At 25.8% G+C, this 24,035-nt stretch overlaps 2 protein-coding genes and 1 long non-coding RNA gene across 5 annotated transcripts in view; 2 read left to right on the top strand and 1 right to left on the bottom strand.

The window, feature by feature from the left end:
* LOC126898683 (far upstream element-binding protein 3) overlaps positions 1–10,053 on the bottom strand; it is a 13,601-nt gene extending 3,548 nt beyond the window's left edge. For 2 of the 3 annotated variants that reach the window (XM_050672972.1, XM_050672971.1), the window contains exons 1-12: positions 9,734–10,052; positions 5,925–6,027; positions 5,687–5,866; positions 5,479–5,608; positions 5,296–5,416; positions 5,061–5,234; positions 4,942–4,998; positions 3,330–3,413; positions 2,748–2,954; positions 2,559–2,691; positions 1,961–2,118; positions 1,659–1,809 (exon numbers count right to left, since the gene is read on the bottom strand). In XM_050672972.1, the coding sequence (XP_050528929.1) occupies positions 1,659–1,809; positions 1,961–2,118; positions 2,559–2,691; positions 2,748–2,954; positions 3,330–3,413; positions 4,942–4,998; positions 5,061–5,234; positions 5,296–5,416; positions 5,479–5,608; positions 5,687–5,866; positions 5,925–6,027; positions 9,734–9,820 (1,585 nt within the window). In that variant the 5' untranslated portion in view covers positions 9,821–10,052. Of the gene's footprint in view, positions 1–1,658; positions 1,810–1,960; positions 2,119–2,558; positions 2,692–2,747; positions 2,955–3,329; positions 3,414–4,941; positions 4,999–5,060; positions 5,235–5,295; positions 5,417–5,478; positions 5,609–5,686; positions 5,867–5,924; positions 6,028–9,733 lie in introns of all 3 variants that reach the window. The other variant, XM_050672977.1, reaches the window with a different exon arrangement.
* A 263-nt stretch (positions 10,054–10,316) lies between these two features.
* Positions 10,317–11,760, top strand: LOC126897268 (uncharacterized). Its single transcript, XR_007702056.1, has 3 exons — positions 10,317–10,477; positions 10,909–11,064; positions 11,199–11,760. It is a non-coding gene; the product is annotated as an uncharacterized LOC126897268 (long non-coding RNA).
* A 927-nt stretch (positions 11,761–12,687) lies between these two features.
* Positions 12,688–24,035, top strand: part of LOC126897241 (mucin-5AC-like) — a 63,145-nt gene continuing 51,797 nt past the window's right edge. Inside the window, exon 1 of the mRNA XM_050670707.1 lies at positions 12,688–13,618. Within this exon, the coding sequence (XP_050526664.1) occupies positions 13,011–13,618 (608 nt within the window). The 5' untranslated portion in view covers positions 12,688–13,010. The remainder of the gene's footprint in view (positions 13,619–24,035) is intronic.

A 24,035-nucleotide genomic window follows, 5' to 3' on the forward strand; every position in this document is an offset into this window, starting at 1 on the left:
TTTTTTTTTTTTATGTCTGTTGCCACTTTTTCTCAGCTCTCACTGGACCGATTTCTTTCAACAATACGTCAAAAGATCACAAATTGTATCTAGTTGGAGACATTACCCTTAAAAATTGAAAAAAATTCCCTCGTTTCCCGCAAATGGGGGGAATATGCAAAAATATTACAAATATAAAAATCGCTNTCGTTCCCCGCAAATGGGGGAAATATCCAAAAAAATTACAAATTTAAAAATCGCTAATTTTCGAAATTTTTTCACTTTTTTTTCTTAAACCATCCATAACTTTTTGAAAAATCAACAAATCAACATAATTTTTTTTATATACTAAAACCTTAGATATTTCCCTTTTATTTGATATCTTTTTTTTTGAAAATCTAACACTTAACCTGCTCATTGGGGGAGATTTAAAAGAGCTACTTTTTTACAAAAACTAACTTTTTCAACTTAATTTTTGAAAATGTTCCGGAAATACTGCGTCCTTTAAACATATATCAATTTAAAGCTTATTTTATGTACTATAAAATGAAAAAAAAAAAAATTTGTCCCGACATCTTATCTTCTATGTGTGCAAATGGCTGTCGAAATTAAAAAAAAAAATGTAATGTTTGCGATAAAAATCACCTTTTATCGGGATGATTTTTGTACTTAAAACTGCCATAACTTTTTCAAAAATGAACAAATAAAAATAATATTTTTTTGTATTGAAACCTTAGATATTTCCCTTTCATTTGATATAATTTTTTTTGAAAATCTAACACTTATTCTGCTCACTGGGGGGATTTAAAATAGTAACTTTTTTACAAAAAATAACTTTTTCAACTTAATTTTTGAAAATGTTCCGGAAATACTGCGTCCTTTAAACATATATCAAATTAAAGCTTATTTTATGTACTACAAAATGAAAAAAAAAAATTTGTCCCGACACTTTTTTTTCTACATTTAAACGGCTGCCGTAGTTAAAAAAACACTATTTTTGTGTTAAAATTTTCGATTTTCGATTTTAAATTTTCAACTTAAAAATGCTATAACTTTTTGAAAAATGTATATATCAGCACAAATTTTTTTTTTCTAAATACATTATAAGTACATCTTTCATTTGACATACTTTTTATTAAAATTGGACAATTTCCCCTTATATAGGGGGCGTTCAAAACTTAAAATATTGTAAAAAACATAGATCTTTTTCAACTGAACTTTTGAAAATGTTCCGAAAATACTGCGTCCTTCAAACATATATCAAATTAAATATTTTTTTATGTACTATAAAATAAAAAAAAAAAATTTGTCCCGACGACCTATCTTCTATGTGCAAATGGCTACCATATTCAAAAATATGCTATTTTAACAAATTTTTTTTTTTTAAATTAAACATTATCTACAGATTTGCATTGAAGCGTTTTTTATGATAGTGATTTTAATCACTGTCAGATATCATTTATACTGGACCCAACTATGCCACGACCCCACTGTGCCGCCACCCCACTGTGCTGGGTTTATTGTTTTTATTTCAATTAATTATAATTTTATGTAATTATATTATATTATTTTTCAAGGAAAATTAAATTTTTAACATTTGACTTTCCACCTCCTCTGAATTGGTTCTGTAGTATAAATGACAGCAAAATAAGAGTTTTCATAAAAACTAAGTAGCTTACTTTGGTCAGCAGGAGGTTGTGATTGTTGTTGCATTCCAGGATTCCATGATTGACCATAAGGATTCATTTGACTATCTTGGGCACCCCAATTCATTTGAGATCCATATGGCTGGTTCATTCCTCCATAATTTTGTGAACCACCATTAGGATCCTGCTAGTAACAATTATTGAATTAATATGCTTTATATACTTGAGGTAAAAGTTTTTGATTTTAAAATTTATATTATATTCATAAAATTTTTTAATTTTTTAAAGTATTTATATTCAACTTATTATAATTATAAAACAAAACTGAAACTTACAAAACCTAATTTGTCATTTATCATACGTTTAGCATTTTCAATTTGCTCAGTCGTTCCTCTAATAACAAATGTTTTTTCAGTGCCAGCATTATTTTGTCTTCTATCAATCTCACAATGTGCACCAGTTTGCATATTGATTTGCTTTATGGTTTCACCACCTATAAAAAATAAATAATATATGATAAAATTACAAAGTAGTAATAAAAATAAATCACTATTTAAAATTTTAATTGACACAAAATATAAATAATAATACATTAATAACTACAACATATATTGTATCTAATTTATTAATTTTTTGAAATCCACAAAATTTGTTGCATTATCTTCAAATATTGTAATAAAAACTTCAACGAAATGTATACCAATGATTTAATACCATTTATCATTAACATATTTTTAGATTTAATTTTTACNAATTGAGTTACTACAGTCATTAACATATTTTTAGATTTAATTTTTACACTTAATAAGTTATTACTATGTAGAAGAAAACAAAATTATTAACACCATTAATCCTTCTTTTTTTATTTATTAAAATAAATTATTTTAAATGATTTTAGATGCAACATTTGTTTTACTGAATTTTAGTTCATACCTTTACCAATGATGACTCCACATTTTGCGGCTGGAACTGTAAATGTTGTTTCATTTAAGGGCTGAGTTTGTCCACTATTACCCCAATTTTGATTTCTATTAAAATTACCACTTTGTCTATTACCACCTCGGTTCTAAAAATATAAATTACATTAGTAAATGATTAGAAAGATAAATTCAACAATTGTACCAGTGCACTATCAACTAATGAATCAATTCTTTGTTTAGCTTCAGCCACTTGGTCAGGGGCACCAGTAATTAGACACCTTCTATCATCTGGTGTATCTTCATTAAGATTAATGAATTGAACTTTAGCACCAGTCTCAGCCTGGATTTTTTTAATCATATCACCACCTTTTCCAATGACTAATCCTACTACTTGTTTTGGAACTCCAACCTTTAAAATAATATTTTATTATTAAATAAAAAGACTGTTTATAATAAGAGAACACTATCAATGGCACAAATTTAATATTCATTACAAAATAACATTATAGGATACTATAAAATTTTAATTGTATTTCTCTACTCTAAAAATTTCAAAATAAAACTTTAATTTTAATTTTTAACAAAAAGACACTATTTTTAATATCAGAAAATAAAAATTAATAATTTTTTTTTTTTTAATATAGTAAAACTGCCACTTTTCAAAAAAATATATTTAATATATTTAATATATATTATAATTTATTTAATAAATATATTATAATTCCTATAAGATTAAGAAAACTAAATATAATAATTATTCAATACAAAACTATTAAATATTTACCTCAACTTTGCCTCCATATCCAGAGTGATTACCATAATCACTATTAGAACCATTCCAGTTTGATCCATTTTGATCGAAATTGGACTAAAAATAATAAATAATTAGTTATTTTAGTTAGAAATTTTATAATAAAGAAATGTTATCCATAAGACAGGATGATTTTTTTGTGTAGATACCATAAAAAATATGATATATTTTTAGAAGGTGGAGTCATGGGTGGATTATTAATGATACGCCATAAATGACATCCTTAAATTAAAATATATTTTCAACTATTATATAGGTTCTAAAATTAAATTATTTTTTTAACAATTTAATCAATGTAACTAAGTAATTTATTACTTATTTATTGTAAATTAAACGTTTCTTTTTTTAATTGGTGAAAATTTATAATATATATGATTTATTATAAAATGACAAAGAGTTATGTAAATTAACAAAAAAATTAGTTATATTAAACCAATTTGATGGTTTTACGGTTAGTACAATATAGGCACACATTCAGTTAAAATCTCGGGGGTGCAAAAATTATTGATTCAAAAGTGATATATGAGAGCTAAGTATTAATTAAAATAAAAATAATAATAATAATTTTTAATAACATTATCAAAATATTTATTATATATATATATATATATAAATTAAATATGAAAAATACAAAATATAGTAACATTTTTTGAGTTATAACAAAATAACCTAAATGTAGTTTATAACTAGCAATCACAATAATCTCTGTATGTGCGCAAATGAATATAACAATGAACTTAAAAATGTATCAATAAAACGTGAAGAATTCTACAAAAGTGGAGTCTATATTAACTAATTTCAGAACACAAGGAAAAAAAAATTCTGAGAAACATTTCTTTTACATTTAGATATTATGAATAAATTATATAAAAATAAAAAAATAACTAATACACTAGCAATAGTTATTTGACATAGTCAATATATCATTTAACAAATCATAGATTCTTTAGGATTTATTTTATTCAGGTTAATATCAAGTTTTATTAGTCTTCTAAATTTAAGTGAATCCAATATATTACTGAATAAGATTAAAGGAATCATATGGTATTTGTGTATTCATAATATTGGTAAGTCTTTTTAAAAATGTATACGAATAGGAATTCCATATCATAGGTTGAAAGCTTAAGAAATCAAACAAGTGAAACAAATTCTAATGAAGGCTTTACTAGCACATAAAATAAGAATTTAAAACGTATTAAATTTAATTTAAAACTTTGAGCAATACAATTTAAAATCCCAGCATTTAATAAGATTTATTAAACATAAATTAGAAAACAGACTTAAAATGAATATCAGAAATTTTTTTACTTTTTAACTCTATTAACTTATTTATACATTTTGATTAAATTCAGAATTATCAAATAACAATAATATATATCTAATATTCTTTCATATTTAAGAAATAAGAATGACTATTATTCTGTACAATAAATGTTAAGCTAAAAAACAATCAAGTATTTATCTTTACTAATTCTAATTTTGACATTTACAACTGAGGTTATTGAATTTTTAATTGTAACAGTAAAATTTATTGTACATGAAAAAGAAAAAATTTAAGTTAATCATTAAGAATAATCACACTTACCATTCCATCTTTGTCATTTAGTCCACCTAGCATGTCATATACTAATTTTTTGGCATGCTGCAAAAGAAAAAAAGTAGTTGTTGTGAAATTATTCCCTTTAATAAAAATAGTGTTATTACCTCTACTTTGGAAGTTTCACCCGATATCCTCAATGGTTTTTCAGCTTCTTGACTATTAGGTCCATCTTGTATAACTATCATTTTAGCTCCTGAACTTTCTTGTAACATTTTAATAGTTTCACCACCTTTACCAATTATGAGACCAACTTTTGCTCCAGGGATCATTATTTGAGCCTAAATAATTTAGTAAATAACAATTGCTGAATTTTGTAAAAATTACTGATAAAATAATTGCCTGTGAAAAAGCAGGTTGAGAAGGTGGGGATGATATGTTAAGTCCTTCAATTTTTGCACCTCCTGTTCCTTCAACAGATACTTTATTTTGAACAATGTTTTGTATCATTTCTTTAGCCAAACTAAAAAGAAATATGTATTTTTTTTTCATATTTCAACTCAGAATTTAAAAAGATTTTATTACGTTATGCTTTGAGCATTCCCAGTAAGTGTACATGATCTTTCTAGTATACCAGGACTATCTGGTGCCATTTGTATTTTACAGCCAGTTTCAGCTTGTAATCTACTTATCTGTCCTCCACCGCGACCTATAACTTTGCAAATGGTTAACGCACATGGTATATCAAATTAAAAAAATTAAGTAACAGGAAATAATTATTATCAATACTTACTGAGACCAACCATCTTGTCAGGAACTTTTATTTCTTCATTAACTACATTATTAAATTGGGATCCAGGCCCACCGATGCCTTGGACGCCAGCTGCTGCTGCCGCCACTCTGGCGGCCACGGCTGCTGCTTGTGCGGCGGCTAAAGCCACCGGTGATGTTGCAATTCTTTTTCTATCCGGTTCTATAAAATTTTTGTTATTTTATATGTATATATATTTTAAATAAACATACTTAATTACCTGAAGTATTGTTGTAATCGTCTAAAGGTCTTTTATGTATTTCTGGAGATATGGAACCAGTAGTAGAACTAGCTTTAGATGATGGTTGTATTTTTGCTGCAATCTAAAAATGTAGATTTATTTGATTACAATATAAATTAAGTCATTTTAAGATGATTTTATTAAAATATCTAATGTATTTTTTAAACAAAAATCAAATGATATAAATACTCTTTTAAAAATATATTTAAGTAAAAAAAATGTTTCTAATTTTATTCATTCCTATCAGCCACAATATAACATAAAGTGTTAAAAAAAAAAAGATACTCATTACTATACTGACTACATTTTATGTCAAAAAACCAACAAGTTCATGAGTATAAATATTAGTCAAGGGAAATTTTAATTTAAAATTTTTAATAACTTTCTTTGAAAAAAAAAAATTAGAGTTTTGTTATTATTACAGTTTTTACCTAATAAAATGTTATCATCAAGATGGTTTTTCTTCTTAATTAATGCACCACAAAATAAAATTGAATCTTTAAACATTTGGGGCAGCTTTTTAAAAATATTAATTTTGGCATACAAAGAAAATAAATAAAAGAAATTATCTGAATTCTCTACAAGTACAATAGTATGTAAAAAGTCTATGTCAAGGGTAAAGTTGGATACTATTATAAATATAACCAGTCAATAAAATAAAATATGAAAAGCATCTTTAGACAAAGTAAGAAGAAAAAGGAGAAAGATCCAAAATTATTAAGAAAACTTATTATCTATTTCTATATACAGAGTGATTCATTAAGGATAAGACACACATTTTCTCGGTAACTATTGAAAATTTAACTCTACAATAATATTGGATTTATGTCTGTAAACAGATACATAATTTGTATTAAAACTTTCTTTTTTAATATTTAAGATTGAATACAAAGATAATAAGTTCCCAGAAGTTTTTAGAATTACTTTTAACATAATTTAAAAAAGCCTCAATCACAACAAATGTCTTTAAATTTTCAAGTATTCCACTGATATTACTAACCGATATATAATATTAACTAATCATTAGTGACATCATCATTTTTTTTTTTATATTTGAGTTTCAAACAATTTGGGTCTATTAACCTCTAGTAATCTATTACATTAAATGAAATGGTTATGATATTCATCTTAATTAATTATTGGACGACTGTTTATTCAGTAACAATGAATTTAATTTTGGGATCAGTTAAAAAGATCATAGGTACTTTTCAGTAGAACCATAGTTGGAACCAACTCAGGTTGGTGCTTGGAATGTTATCATTTATATAGCCGTGTTTGTATTTAACTAAAGAATCGTGGTTAATGGTCCTATTTTAACATGCTAGTACTGAAGAGATATGAATTACTTATTTATGCATTAAAAAGGATATACACGGAAAAATCAATCAGACATTAATTATTTGAATACAAATTTTTAATTAGAGGATCTTAATTAAATTTCTCCACAATAAAAACTAGATCAATTATTAAATTATTTTATACTCTATTGTTTAACTCTCTAACATTAAAATAATAAGTATAGACCTCCTAAATCATTTTTTTTTTATCTTCATAATATAAAAGGCTTTTTGGTAAATTAACTTAAATTTTCCAACTCACTAAAATTTTTTTATCATATGTTTACCTATGGAATTATAAAAAATATTACATATTGTAAACAGTAAAATTTTTTTTATTAAAAACAGAATGTTAATTTATAACATTATCTTCATAATAAAACTTTGTTCATGAATTTTACCAAATATACATACAAAAAATGATTATCTATTATAAATACTATTATTTTTTTATAATTGAGTTACTACAGTTAAATTATTGATTTTAATAAAACTATACTAATTCTGACTTTAGAACTGAATAAACTCGGTTTATTATATCCAGTGATGTAAATTACTGTATTTTAATTTTGAGAGGTATATTATAAGTACAAAACATGTTTTATATATATATTAGAGTTATTATGATAACATAATAACCAAATTGGTCATTTGAGAAATAACAATAATCAAAAAATATTATTTATAGAATAATTATTAAATTTAATGTAAACAATACAAAATAATAAATAGGAATACAAATATAAATTCCCAATATTGTTATAAAAAAATATTTTTAACTAAAATATAAAAATACTTAGAAAAAATGAAAATTATATCTTGGAAAAATATCAAATTAATAACCTTCAAAATATAAATAACTAATACATAGCAAATGACCTAAGGTTTTAAAGTTTTAAATAATAATAATAATAATTATTATTATTATTATATATATCAAATAAGTTTTATTAATTTTTTCTAATTTCATGGATAATTAAAAAATGTATGTTTTCTTTAATTTTTACACATTACTGTTGTGCCATTTGATACTAGCGCTTTTAGTTCTCGGTAAACATCGCTTGATTGTAAATAAACATTGTGGCTTTATGGCTTAAGTATTGAAAATATAGCATTGGCCGTCAACCTGAGTATAACTGATGTCATCAGTAAAATATATTGAAAAAAAAAAAAACAAAATTCACATTTAACTATATATTTTAAGGCTTAGTACTTTTTATTATTTTCCTGTCCTATATTACCAAAAGAAAAAATGAATAGAATATAAAATATATAAGGTTTGTGTTCCTATCATTGAATTTAATATAATCATGTATAATTTAAAATAACCTTCTTTAGGAGATTTTAAATATTTTTGTTAATATTCAACACCAATACCAGATGATAGAAAACCAAGTTAATTATTCTTTATATTTTATTTAGATATACTTGTACTTAAACTTTTAATCAGTGTCTGGATGATTCATATTAAAATTGAATAAATTTTCAGTTCCTCCACAAAAAAATAACCTATAAGAATTTATCATAAGGAGGAAGGGTTTTCTAGCGATTTTTAATTTTATGAGAGAATCAATCCTTCATTAAGAGACTTGTCAAATATCTAAGAAACCCCTGTAAATACTGAGTAGCAAGGTATTCCAAGACGTTATTATTTAAGAATAGAACAAATTTTATTGAAGTTATATTATTAAACAACATAATGTATTCTATTTAATTATTTTCAAGTTTTTTTTTATCAAAAGTTTAAATCTATTATTTTGATTTGCATTTTTTAATAATTTATGATAAGAGGAAAATTTAATGTTTTAATTTATAATAGCTCTATAAATTGATGAAACCATTTAGCTTTTATTTTTAATTTATTATTAAAGCCTCGGCAATAAGGGAAATTGGCTATCAAGAAACTATTATAATCTCATTAACACAACTAACACAATTTAAGCTTTGATATGGTTTAAATTAACAAAATTACAATACAATTATTATAAAAAGAGCATTTTCGGAGAATTTAAAACTAGTCTAAGAGGTATAATAATAAAAAGTATTGATTTAAGAATTAAATAATTATTGTTTTTAATTTTTTTTTTATTATAAGTACCTTATATTATATAATTTTAAGTAAAAAAATGATTCTTAAGAATATCGTTTAACAAGCGATATTTTTATTTAACCAATAGAGAAGTATTTGTTTAACACGTCAATACTACACGTTGCGACAGGTGTTCTAAAGCGTTTTTTTGAGAAAAACGTCGTCAATAAAGATCTGAGGATAAAATATTTAGAGAAACAAATCTAAGAATTGATTATAACCATGTTGTAATCCCTCGTGTTAACTGAATTATTTGGCCGTTAACATACGAGACCATATTTAGCCGCCAGCCAACGGAGAGAAAATCAAGCAAAATGATTTGAACCTAAATTTAAGATTACCTTTTGAGAATTATAACATACCTCTTTAGCGCGTTGTAATGCCGCGGCAAAAGCTTGACTCTGAACTTTACTATCCGTTGGCGGATTCACCGCTGAATAATCACTCATTATGAAACATGAAGAAGTTCGTCGATGATAAAATGGATGCTTCCCGCTGATGAACTAACCCTATAAATGCCACTACTTCTTCCACAAGCAGCACGGCTATTGCCTAAATTAGATGACAATAATAATAGTCGCGTACCTGTACGTGTTTGGTTAATGTCAAAAAATTAGGTACAAACGCACTTCAGACAAGCCGTAAACAACACGAGTATAAAGCGGTGTTAATCTAGATGATCTCTGTCGCACCCGCAAGTCCCACCATAAAATAGTTTGTCTGTTTCACTCACACATCATCGTAGACTTGTCCGTGTAGTGGCAGCGGTAGAGGGGCTGCGCCGTATAAAAATGCAAAACGTGATTACTACAGCAGTTTACCAAGGAGCTTCGATATTTCTTATTTATCTTGGAAGAATAAATTATATGTATAAATAAAAAATAAACCGTGTAAATTGTATGGAATATTCGTAGTAAATACATTAATGTTAAATGTTGATGTAATGTTTGATCGTGGTAATGGAAGTAACATAAATTGTATTCCAATAAATTTGATTGGAATTGTCAATCTGTGTGATCAGACTGTAAAAAATCAAAATTTTATAGAACACAGTTAAATAATCGTTCTAACGATGAAATGTTTCCTGTTTGTAAATATTTATCGCCGTAAGTAATACTTTAAAACCAATCATACCAAATTTTATGTAATATATATTGAAAAAATCGGCGAGTACTTAACTCTTTTAATTTTATTGTACATTCGATTAGTTAATTTTATCTGTAGATAGTGTTTAATTAAAAAAAAATTGGTGGATTATCCAAAAGCTACATGATCTCCTATTTCCTTATTTATATTCTGATTATAAGTTTTATGATTTATAAGTGTAATATACATATAATATAAAAATATATAAAGGGAAATGGTTTTATTTAAAAAAAATTATATTGATCCATTCATTGTTCAAAATGTTATAGCATTATAAAGTTAAAAATATAAAAAAAATTTTTTTTTACAAATATCGTATTTTTTTTTTATTAACTTTGATGTTTGTTTTTAGCGTGAAGACAAAATAAAGTCTGAATTTTTTTTTTTACAGAATAAAGTATAAAACAAGCTTTAATTTAAGATATATATAAAAGTGTCAGAATTTCCGGAACACTTTCAAAAGTTAAGTTGAAAAAGTTGTCATTTTGATTCCCCATTTGGAGCAAGTAAAGGGTTAAATTTATAAAAGAAATATATCAAATGATAGGTAAATACCTCATGTATCTATCTAAAAAAATTATATTGATTTTGTCATGTTTAAAAAGTTATGGCAATTTTAAGTAAAAAAAAATTGAATAAATGTCAAAAATTGGAAATTTTTAAATTTGTAATTTTTTTTAGAGATTTCCCGCATTTACGAGGAACGAGTAAAATTTTTTTCAATTTTTGAGGGTAATGTCTTCGATTAGATACGATTTGTGATCTTTTGACGTATCGTTGAAAAAAATCGGTTCGGAGAGAGAAGTGAATAAGTGGTAACAGACACATAAAAAATAAATAAATAAAAAAACAAAAAAAACACATCATAGTAAAACTAGCTCAGCTTTGCATCGAAGCTAAAAGTTAGCATTCTGGAATGTTTTTAAATATTTTAATTTTAAATATAAAACAAGAATTTTAAATTTTTTTAGTTTAAATAATTTTACAACGGAATAGAATTAAAAAAGTTATGATGAAAATTTCTTGGAAGCTGTGCCCAGGTACTAATAGAACTTTTTTAATTTGTATTAACAATATCAGGTTATTACTGAGCAATATTAGTTATGCATGAATATGCTACTACTAATTAATCCTATTGCAAATTTTTAATTAGAGTTTTACATGAGGAAACTAGTTAGTTTATGAATTTTTCGAGAGATGCAAAACACAAATATAAATAAGTAAAAGCTCAACTATTTACGCAAATGGCAGTGGTATCGGTAAATCAAAAGTAAAATTAATCATAATTTTCTTAAATGATTTTTGATTTTTTTCTTGAAAAAAGTCAAAAGTTGTCTAGTGTCTTTCTCATAATAAAACCCAATTTATTTTGGAAAAGTACACTATTAAATTTACTTATATAAATAAAAATAAACGAAGATTCGATTATCTGTCTCTAATCTCCTCTCAATAAACCAACTTTGCACGAGTTCACGCCAAATTTGAATGTATTCTAAAATTAAATTTACATTTAAACTAATTTTCAAATTTTCAGAACGCATCTTCTAAAGACATTAAATTTCTAAAATAATATAATGATATTTTGGCGTGCAAATAATTAGCTAATTAATATGTACTATTATATTTAGGGTCGAATTAAACTATTCTTAAATCCTAGGTACTAATAAAAAAAAAAAAATCGTTTGTTTAAATAGGCTCTACACAGTACATACAAATTATTGTTGTAATATATGACACTATTCTATGATCCTTGAAATTGATTCCTGGATTTTATTATAAAATTATATTCATTTAATATTATTTTTATTATATAATAAAAATATATAGATATATTTAAATACGTTAATTTGTATATATAATTATTTTACTAAAAGTAATTTTTAGATGACTACAACCTCCTTAAAATCCTTTTGTAATAATAATATTAATGTTACGGAAATATAAACCTGTTGATTAATATTTTTATATAATAATACGTAATTTGTAAATTAAAAAAATGTTTTTACTAAATAATTTGCATTCTGTAACTATAAAATGAGTTAAACATAAAAATACGTTATTATTTTAATAACTAGTAAATACCTAGATGGCGTTCAAAGTCTTATAAAAGCTTAACTTGCTGTGGTTGCGCACACAAGTGATCATCTTTGCCATCCGATGTCGTTTACGAAGGCTCATGCTGATTAGCGACCAGTTAGTTGGACGATCACACCCGTAACGAACGCGCTTGGAGCAACGCCGCTTGTCATACAAATTAAAAACGTGCACGTGTTATTATTACTCTCAAACAAAATGAATTTTTCAAAATCATTTTAGGCTTAAAATTATAACGTTTCGAATGTGTAATTATTGAACGATATTTATCCTTATTTCTCATTGACAATCGCTGGGTACACCGATAGAAACATTTTGACGACACCGGCGACACCTGTTGCCGGGTCGTTATTCAAAATATTATTTTGAACATTTTTTGTGACTTATTATTTTTGAGTAATGTCATCGTATAGTAGTTCTATGAGAACATTTCGTAGTTCTGATTCGACTAGCGAACTTGGTTCTACCGAAACGTCGTTTTCCGAAAGATCTCAACCATATTTTGCGTTATGCTCGCCTCGATCTAAATCTTCTGCTTCAACGACTATAACATCAGCAACAGATGATCAGAGAGCTTCTACTACAGCAAAACATCACCCTTGTCGTCGGACGTCAAGTGCAAAAACTGTAGCCAGTAAACCGCGGTCAGCTGTCCGCCGAGATTTCGGACACGTCAACTCGTTCCCAGACACGCATAAGACGCCATGTGGATCTTCGTCTACATCGTACTATACTCCACCTCGTAGTCCATCGTTGAGCGTGACAACACCGACAGACGCACCTCGTCGTAGTCCGATCACTCCGTCGTCCACAGTGTTTAAGTTTCCACCAACGTCATCCTCCACTGCTGCCATGGTTCATCACTATGGCCGACAGCATCATAACGTCAATAGTGGTCCGACCAACCCAAGCACACCCAGAACGTTACCCAGAAGTCCATCCACTGGAAGTGCGACTACCGCTTCATATAACACTACGAACAGCGACAGTGTTTGCACTACTCATAAGTATGTTGTTTATATTTGAGATAGGACAGTATTTAGGAATTGTGCCGCCCAGGGTACTTAATTCTACCTCTTCCAATAATCTTTTTATTTTGTTCATCAAAAAAATGTTCTCTATTTTTTTTTTAAATTCAAATGAGCAAAAAAAGAGTCTCTAATTCTATAATATTATATAGGTTGATTGGTTATCGGCCGTACTGTTCGTCCCGCCTAGGTATAAAAATGAAAATAACTTCCAAAGTACTGGTCTAAAAGTTGTTATCGACCAGTCATTTTCTTAATTAGATTATTTTTTATTTATAAACTAATTATATATGTATGTTGTCGTTAAAAAAAATTAAGTTTACACTTCTTTAAGTTATAAGGGATAATTCTAAGAAGTAATTATTAGATGATAAATCAAGAATTATATGTAACTAAAAGAAATAAAAAATTATTTTTCCAATATTGTATTTATTTTGCTAGTAATTGAGCGGTTTATAATAAACCGATCACTATATTGCTTCATATTTTAGTGCCACCGGGGTAATCTCATCCATTCCTCATCCAAAATTTGACCCAGTCTGCAAACTGATCAATTTATCTATATTAATTAATAATTAATTTTACTTTTGTACGTACGTAATTAAATCATGCTCTAGAGATTTTTTGAAAATCCATATTTTTGGATTCTTGTTATTATTAAGAAATCATTCAATAGTCATATTAGTCAATTACATATATAGAATGTTCAATAAGTAAGGAAACGGGTTTCTATCATTCTCGTTTTTTGTCGTTTGTAACAACTGACCTGTTTCCTTACTTACTGAACGCCTGTATATGTAGTTAGGATTCAGAAAAGATTATCTTTAAAATTCTTCTTACCGTCTTTATTTAATATTTGTCCATGCATTTAATGGCACACCCGCCAATTATTTTTAATCGTTTTTCCTTGTTCATAATATGAAAGTTTCCATAGCTAAAATAATACTTTATGTTGTATTGTCACTGAATTATGATATATGCAATTCATTTCATAAATTACCTTTTATCTCTTGAGACCAAAAGTGTGAAATAAATTTTTTGAGTACATATAAGTAGTCTTGGTTTTTCATCTAATACAACCACGTCAAACAACAGAAACCACTTACAAAGTTCAACTAGATGACTAGCGGCGAGTGCGGGCAAGGAATTTTTTATTATAATTTATGTATATGTGTTTCTGTATACAAGAGTTTAGAAAGAAAGACTATGCAATTTAATTGAATGGATTATGATAGAAGTTCTGAAATGCCGATGTAGAAGGAAGGATTAAAAAAATCTTAATAAAAAAATGAATAATCGCGGGTTAATAAGATAGTTTAGCTTATAGTTTTTAAAGAACAAAAAAATAAAAATATCCATAAATATTGTCTACTTAAATTTATTGAAATAAATTCAGTCTTCTAATAAAATCAGTTTTCTATAATAACGCCTATCTAAATTGTGTTTGAGTGCTTTTGATTTATTATTTTTTAATGTGTGGAGTGTAGTTTGAAAGTATTATGATGCAAAAAAAAATTTATATCTCATCCAGTTTTCGATCTTTGTAGAAGAATGCGCCTACAGTGCTTTCGCGCATAAAAATTTATATTCATTTATGCGTAAAAGGCTCTGAATACCAAACCTCATATCGAATGTATTATAATAAAGGCGTAGTACATTGAATTTTAGTTGACAAAACTCAAAATTAAAAAAATATATATATATATAAAATATATATTCATAAGCATCAACGTTAACGAAATCATTTGAAACCAAAACAAGCAAATTGAGTAATCATTAGAACCCATTGATTAATTTCTGTGTCACTCTATTTTGTGTAACGACTTACACAAATAGTATAAGAGTACCTATCTAAAACGTTTTAAGTGTAAATCTTTTAGTTTTATTAATATTTATTTAAATATGTATTTGTAAGTATAATGTGTAATTGATATTTTTATCATGATTTCGTCGTTTTATCTTTAATTAAGAACATTATATTGCGACTGAAATAATACTAAGTAAATAGCTTCTCTGAACATAATTAAATTTCGTTCGGTGAAAGATTTTTTGAAACAATTTGAACAAAATTTGTTATATAATATATATATATATACGAGTTTTATTGCTGTTTCTGTTAGTTATCATCTGGTATATGATAAATAAGGTATACTCTACTCAAAGTATACTTTATTTATCAAATGATATAATTATAAGTTCTTCTTTATCCATAAAATATGGAAACGAAAAACCTTTTAATGTTTTAGCAAAATAGAATAAAAGGGGGCAAACAAATTTCATAGTACCGAAACTCGTAGTTGCGTCAGATTGGTGTAAAATAAGTGCACGAGACGCAGTTTATATTATTCAAGCAACAGTTGAAGTTTTATGTCATAAAGTCGATTCTCTTATTATAAATAAGCCTTCAGTACATAGATGCCGTGATGCTAGTCAATTGAATGGGCTATTTTAATAAAAATAATTTAAAGTTGTCTTTCTATATATGTCACTGTGCATTGGAATGGAAAAATTATATCAACTTTAAATGTAAGAGTATCGGGTATTGGTTAACAATTGTGATAACTAGTGAAAATCTAGATTATTAATTAGTATACCGAAACTGAAAAAGTCGATGGGATATGAACAAGCTAATGCTGTTTATTGTGCGTTAGACGATTGGGGTTTATTAAATTTAGTCCAAGATCTATGTTGTGATAATACCGCATCTAATATGAGACGTTTTAAAAGCTGGTGTCCTTTTTTGCTCTAAAAAATACTAGAGCAAAAATTAGAGAAAGATTTATTGTTTTTACCAACGCCAGCACATCTATGAGCTGATTTTACGCGATGTTTTGAAACAAAACTACTACAGATAACATCATGATATTCTCATGTTTAAAAACTTTAAACATTGGAATAACAGTGATGTTTCTAATACGACCTGTGGAATGGATGACGTCGAATGTTGCTTTGCACTAGAACATTTTCGAAATATTTTCCCGTTTTCTCCGGAAATGTTGCAAATCGGATATTTTAGAGATGATTATTTATATCGTAATATGATCGAGCTATCTCAGCTATAGCAATAAAACAATCGGTTCAATGAAATTTTTACTTATTACTTTTATTATGTAAAATTTAATTTTAAACAAATGTGTGAAATATTGGGTTGTATCACATATAGTTCTTCAAATATGATGAAATATTCGTAAATATGCCAATTACGACAATTTTATGAAATATTACGTATTTTGATTAGTGATGGGCATTTTTGAATATTTTAAACTATCGAATAATTTTTAAAACTATTCGAACTGACTACCGAATGTTTTAAAAAATATTCGATTAGTTCTACCTAAAATGTTTATTAAGTACACTTAATTATAATAAAAAGATAATTAACGAATTCTTAAAATAAATTATTATACAATTAATAATAGTGAAAATTAGTGATGGACATTTTCCAATATTTTAAACTATTGAATAACTATTCGAATTGTGTTTATACAACCGAATAGTATATTTTTAGCATAAACTATGGAATATTTTTACTATTTGTATATTTTTTGAATGGCTATCGAATAATTCGAATAGTTACTATTCGACATTTCCCATTACTAATTTTGATATTTTTCTGTAAAACTAACGGATTTAGAAGAAAAACTGTAAAAATTTGATTTATACAAAAACAATTAGGTTTATAATTTAATTTCTATAATTTTTTTCGTGAGAGTGCTAATTTACGAGTTAGTTGCTAAAAGCAACAAAATTATCCTTTTTGGCCAATTTTCAACCCCAAGTCGGCACGGGTTAAACTTATCTGATTGACCTGAAATTTTTTGTAGCCACTTTTATATGTATACACACAAATTTGGCGGGTGAACCAGAAGAATTTTCAAAATTTTAAAAATAAGGAACACCCTAATACTTATGTTTAATTTTTTAACCATATTATTATTATTAATCATTTATTTATTTTTTATTTGAAGAACTATAGCTATGTCTAGAATTAATTATTTAAATTTGAATTATTTAAACTAACATTATTCTTTTTTTTTTACACGTTTTGTAACATTTCACAACATATATTTTATTTATGTGGGTTTCGAAACTTTTAAAGATTAAAATTTACAAGATATAATATTTAATAGTTCTTAAATAAAATCCCTTATATTCGAGAGTACTAAGTAAAGAAGAATTTAATTAAAATTTATTATTTTCTCAATTTTAATAATTTACAAGTAACTCATTAAAGGGCTATATATTATATAATTAATGTTTAGGAAAATAAATTTTTTATGATTGTCCCTCAATTTCATTGATTAATCCCAAAAATTTAATATTTTATCATTTTTTTGATGCCTATTATTTTAAATTCAGATTAAAATTATTTAATAAATTTCTTCTTTAATTAAACATTAGAGTTATTGTATTATTTTTTAATTAAAAAAATATTCTTAATCTACAGTAGCATCGGTTTATGCTGTAATCACATACAGCATAGTTGATTAAAATCACGTTATAATTTGGATTGTGTAACTTATATTTATATGTATGTGTGTGTATTATTGTTATAAATAATACACACACAATAAGGGTTCTACATTAGGAAAATTATCACTAATTTTCAAAATGAAAAATATTTGTTTTTTTTCTTGTAGTTATTTTTATAATCAAGGAAGATCTATTCCTTTCATCATTTAAAATTTTTTAAACTGAGCCCCTGATATGCAAGATGTTCAAATCTAAGAATTAAGAAAGTACTGTAATAGTTTTACAAATACAAGATTGTACTTGATTGTCGTTTCATTTTAGATATATTAGTCTTTAAAAATATTTATGAACTTAAAGTATTTAGATTATAGAGTTACAACTATTTAGATATTTTCTTTGTAATACATTAATAATTAATATATTTCATTATTATCAAACATTTAAACTTTAATTATAACCTTTTTTTATTATTATTCTGTCTTTATTGTTTGTCTGTGAGAAAATTCTTTCACGAACAGCATAAGAGAAAAAGACTTAGTCTTGATATTTTATATTTCTTATAATAATTGTTCCTTCTTCTAGTACTTCATTAATTTTCTTTTACAACACTCTAAACACGTTTTACGTTACTTAATCATTCCGTAATAACAATACCATTTATCAATTTAAATAAATAATTTATTTCATTCTATTTTATCAATTATAGAATAAAAATTTATCCTGTATCATTTGTAGTCAATTTTCGTTAAAATTATACAGGAAGGGTTCAATTTCTATGAATTTATGAATATAAATTTTGAATTTATTTTTATATTATATTAATTAAATAAAGATTCAAAAAGACTAAAAAAAAAACCCAGCACAGTAGAAACGTGGCATAGTTCGAACAAGTATAAATGATATCTGACAATAATATACATCAATATCATAAAAAACACTTCAGCGAATAAATATCTATTAAATTTTACAATAACTTTTATATTTGTAACTTTACAATGGCTATGTTTAAAATTTTCATACATATATTATTGGTTTGTTAAATCGTTGGAACTTTTTATTTTTTTCGTCATAGAGTACTCTTAAAGAACCAGACATTCAAAACATTTTCAAAAATTGAAAACTAAGTATATTTTTCGCAAAAATTGAGTTATTTTTGTAAAAGAAATATCGTTAAGAGTATTTTTTTTCTTTTGAAAATAAATTACATATTATCAAAAGCTTTAATTAGTTATACATCTAAAGAAAGTAGACGTTTCGGAAGAGTTTCGAAAATTAAAATTAAATAATTGTCATGCGAGAATGGGTCTTGTTCAAACCCTTTCCTATCCTTAAGTTTTGCAGGATATTTTCATGAAAAGCATATACAAATAAAGTTAGTATTATGCTGTTAAAATTCCATCATGGTGTTATTATTATAAAATAGTATATTATCACTGTTTTTTTTTATAAGTTATAACAGTTTTAAAATGAAGAACTTTTTTTGAAAATGACACTTTTTACATTGTATAATTATGAGATATTTTTAAAATTTCTAAAACTGCGGGTTTTTTTTTCTTCATATTTTGTGTTGGTAAGTTCAACTAGATTAAAATCGGGTTCTTTTCTTTTCTTAATGAGGTCGCATTGATCAACAAAATCGGTTTATTAAACGCTAAAATTTTTTATGAAAAGTTATAAAAGTTTAGCTTTTTTAAAAAATTATAAAATGCAGAAATGAATTCTGATTTTTACTATTTTTGAAGAATGCTGAATTAGATATTCTTTTAAATTTTTAAAACTGAGGGGAGTTTTAACAATTTTTTGGGAAGTTTAATTTAATTTCTCTTCACCTCAAAAATATTTCTATATAAAGATAAATGTAATTTTTATAATTTTTAAAAATCTATAGCTTGGGGAACTCATGCTCCTTTTAGACCTCTCAGATTGTATTCGTGTTTTTTTGACTCATAGATTTGACCTACTAAAAACTAAGAATTTTTATGAATTAGAACAAAAAAAATCTTGTTGAGCACAGTAGAGTAAAATCAATACCTTTTTAGCATTGCATCGAAGCTAAAATGATTTTGTTCAGAAAAGCTTTTTAAAATTTTGTTTTGTTGAAAAAAAATATTTCTCAATATTTTTTTTGTTAATAATGTAGCATTTTTTTGCTCTTTTTAAAAATTAATATGTAGCTATTTTAATAAAAAAAGTTATGAGCAAACAAATAAAAGGTTACCTAAATTTTATAGTACCTCAAAAAAAAAAAAATTATTTATGCTTCACTCCACCATAAATTTGTAAATATGGATAAATCTATAAGTATTACTAACCTCAAAATTTTCACAAGATATAGCGTGATGACGATGTTTCTTTGACATTTCAACTAGTATTGCAAAGACGTGATTGAGAGGTGGAAAGTTTTAAGTATTTAGGGTCAGTTGTGCAAAAGAGCGGTGGCATTGACGAGGATGTAATACACAGGATTAAGTGTGGGTGGTTGAAGTAGAGAGAAGCGTCTGGCGTCTTATGTGATAAAAGAATTCCAGTGAGGCTGAAAGGTAAATTCTACAAGACTGTAGTGAGACCATGATATATGGTTCATAGTGTTGGGCGGATGACAAGAAAGTAGAGCAAAGAATGAGTGTAGCAAAGATTAGAATACTTAGATGGATGAGTGGAGTGACTAAAGAAGATAGGATAAGGAACAAACATATAAGAGGGAGTATAGTTGTAGCGTCAATCGTGGATAAGATGAGAGAAAATAGATTAATATGGTTTGGTCATGTTTTGAGGAGAGAACAATCAGAAACTGCAAGAACAGTTATAGATAGGAATGTTGATGGAAGAAGAGGTAGAGGTAGACCAAAAAAGTGATGGAGAGATGTTATTGAATGCGATATGAGGACAGCTGGTGTGAGCGTAGATGATGTGGTAGATCGTGTCAAGTGGAAGTTTAGGATAATGGTGGCCGAACCCAAATAGTTAGTAGTTATAATCCCAAGTAGTTGGGATTATGTCAAGGAAGATTGCAAAAAAAAAATCAGTCTATGAAAACTTAAATATTTTATGAGTTACCGAAGTAAAGAATAGTTTTTAGAGCTATAGTTTTTATGATTAAAAATACTAGTAATGATTCATATTCTAAGGTTTTTTTGTAGAAAAAGTATATGTAATCGAAAAGTTTTTCTTGTGTTAGCCGTCATAATACAGCTCCATTAGTTTCACTCCGAAATAAGTATCATTATTCCTGTTCATTATCCCTTAGTCTTTTTATTAAAATAGCTTTTCTGTTTTACACGAATTTTGTGTTACAATTATCAATTTATTATAATGCTTTGCAATTGAATTTAATTGTTTTGCTTTCTTTAAAATATGCGTATTCTTAAAAACTATTCGAGTTTTGTATTACTACATTTTACGAGCACAAAAACGAAATAATTTAAATGAAAAATCACTTCTTCTTTTGCTTAATTATTTTAGTAAAGACAAATGAGTTATTTGAACTGTGTTCGTGCACCGAATATACACGCGGTTTGAATTTTGGATTTAGTGTATGAATAATTAACAACATATTAAACGCATCTTTTGAATAATTAAGTACTGACCGGTGGTTGTTTATGATCAAAACTTAGAACTTTAAGTGCTAAAAATACCGAAATATGAACTAAAAATTGGTGTAATACACAAAATTTAAACAATACTACAGCGAAAATAATTTAGAAGGAGCATAGAAGCTCCCAACTTCATAAAAAATAAAAGAATAATACTACATGTATTTTTCTATAATATTATTTATTTATAAAGTATTATTAAGAAAAAGCGTAATTAAATTATAGCACCCCAACATTTCGTTAATATTGTGTTTAGTTAGCTAAATTTATTTACTCGTTTCCTTAAAAATATTTTGTTATACATGTTTATTTTATGAGCTATAAATAACATATAATAACATAGGTATTTAATATAGTTAAATATCTATGTTATCATTTAAAAGAATAAAGTTAATACTATTTTAAGGTATAATATATAAACATAAAAAAATACTGTATGATTGATAAATTAAAAAATTTAAATGAATCTTTTTAGTTTTACAGAATTCTTTAAGTAGTAAAATATAGACAGTAATCTTATTTTAACAAATCTATTTATTATAAACGGTAGCACAGTGGGGTCGCGGCATAGTTGAGACATTGCATAGTTGGGTCCAGTATAGATTTAATCTGACAGTGATTAAAATCACTATCATAAGAAACGCTTCGATGCAAATCTGTAGATAGTGTTTAATTTTAAAAAATTGATGGATAATTGCAAAAGCAACATCAACTTCTATTAAAATAAAATACAAAACCCATAATTATCATACAAAAATAGTATATTTTTCAATATGGTAGCCATTTGCGTATAGAAGATAGATCGTCGGGACAAATTTTTTTTTTTCATTTTGTAGTACATAAAATAAGCTTTAATTTTATATATGTTTAAAGGACGCAGTATTTCCGGAACATTTTCAAAAATTAAGTTGAAAAAGTTATTTTTTGTAAAAAAGTTACTATTTTAAATCCTCCCAGTGAGCAGAATAAGTGTTAGATTTTCAAAAAAAATTATATCAAATGAAAGGGAAATATCTAAGGTTTCAATACAAAAAAATATTATTTTTATTTGTTCATTTTTGAAAAAGTTATGGCAGTTTTAAGTACAAAAAACATCCCGATAAAATGTAATTTTTATCGCAAACATTACATTTTTTTTTAAATTTTCGACAGCCATTTGCACATAGAAGATAAGATGTCGGGACAAATTTTTTTTTTTCATTTGATAGTATATAACATAACCTTTGATTTGATATATGTTTAAAGGACGCAGTATTTCCGGAACATTTTCAAAAGTTCAGTTGAAAAAGATCTATGTTTTTTACAATATTTTAAGTTTTGAACGCCCCCTATATAAGGGGAAATTGTCCAATTTTAATAAAAAGTATGTCAAATGAAAGATGTACTTATAATGTATTTAGAAAAAAAAAATTTGTGCTGATATATACATTTTTCAAAAAGTTATAGCATTTTTAAGTTGAAAATTTAAAATCGAAAATTTTAACACAAAAATAGTGTTTTTTTAATTACGGCAGCCGTTTAAATGTAGAAAAAAAAGTGTCGGGGAAATTTTTTTTTTTCATTTTATAGTACATAAAATAAGCTTTAATTTGATATATGTATGAAGGACGCAGTATTTCCGGAACATTTTCAAAAGTTCAGTTGAAAAAGATCTATGTTTTTTACAATATTTTAAGTTTTGAACGCCCCCTATATAAGGGGAAATTGTCCAATTTTAATAAAAAGTATGTCAAATGAAAGATGTACTTATAATGTATTTAGAAAAAAAAAATTTGTGCTGATATATACATTTTTCAAAAAGTTATAGCATTTTTAAGTTGAAAATTTAAAATCGAAAATCGAAAATTTTAACACAAAAATAGTGTTTTTTTAACTACGGCAGCCGTTTAAATGTAGAAAAAAAAGTGTCGGGACAAATTTTTTTTTTTCATTTTGTAGTACATAAAATAAGCTTTAATTTGATATATGTTTAAAGGACGCAGTCTTTCCGGAACATTTTCAAAAATTAAGTTGAAAAAATTAATTTTTGTAAAAAAGTTGCCATTTTAAATCCCCCCCAATGAGCAGGTTAAGTGATAGATTTTTAAAAAAATGATATCAAATAAAAGGTTAATATCTAAGGTTTTAGTATAAAAAAAAATTATGTTGATTTGTTGATTTTTCAAAAAGTTATGGAAGTTTTAAGAAAAAAAAGTGAAAAAATTTCGAAAATTAGCGATTTTTAAATTTGTAATTTTTTTGGATATTTCCCCCATTTGCGGGGAACGAGGGAATTTTTTTCAATTTTTAAGGGTAATGTCTTCAACTAGATACGATTTGTGATCTTTTGA

Source organism: Daktulosphaira vitifoliae, unplaced genomic scaffold (assembly GCF_025091365.1).
Source record: "Daktulosphaira vitifoliae isolate Bord-2020 unplaced genomic scaffold, ASM2509136v1 Scaffold_1, whole genome shotgun sequence".
Classification (NCBI taxonomy): Eukaryota; Metazoa; Arthropoda; class Insecta; order Hemiptera; family Phylloxeridae; genus Daktulosphaira; species Daktulosphaira vitifoliae.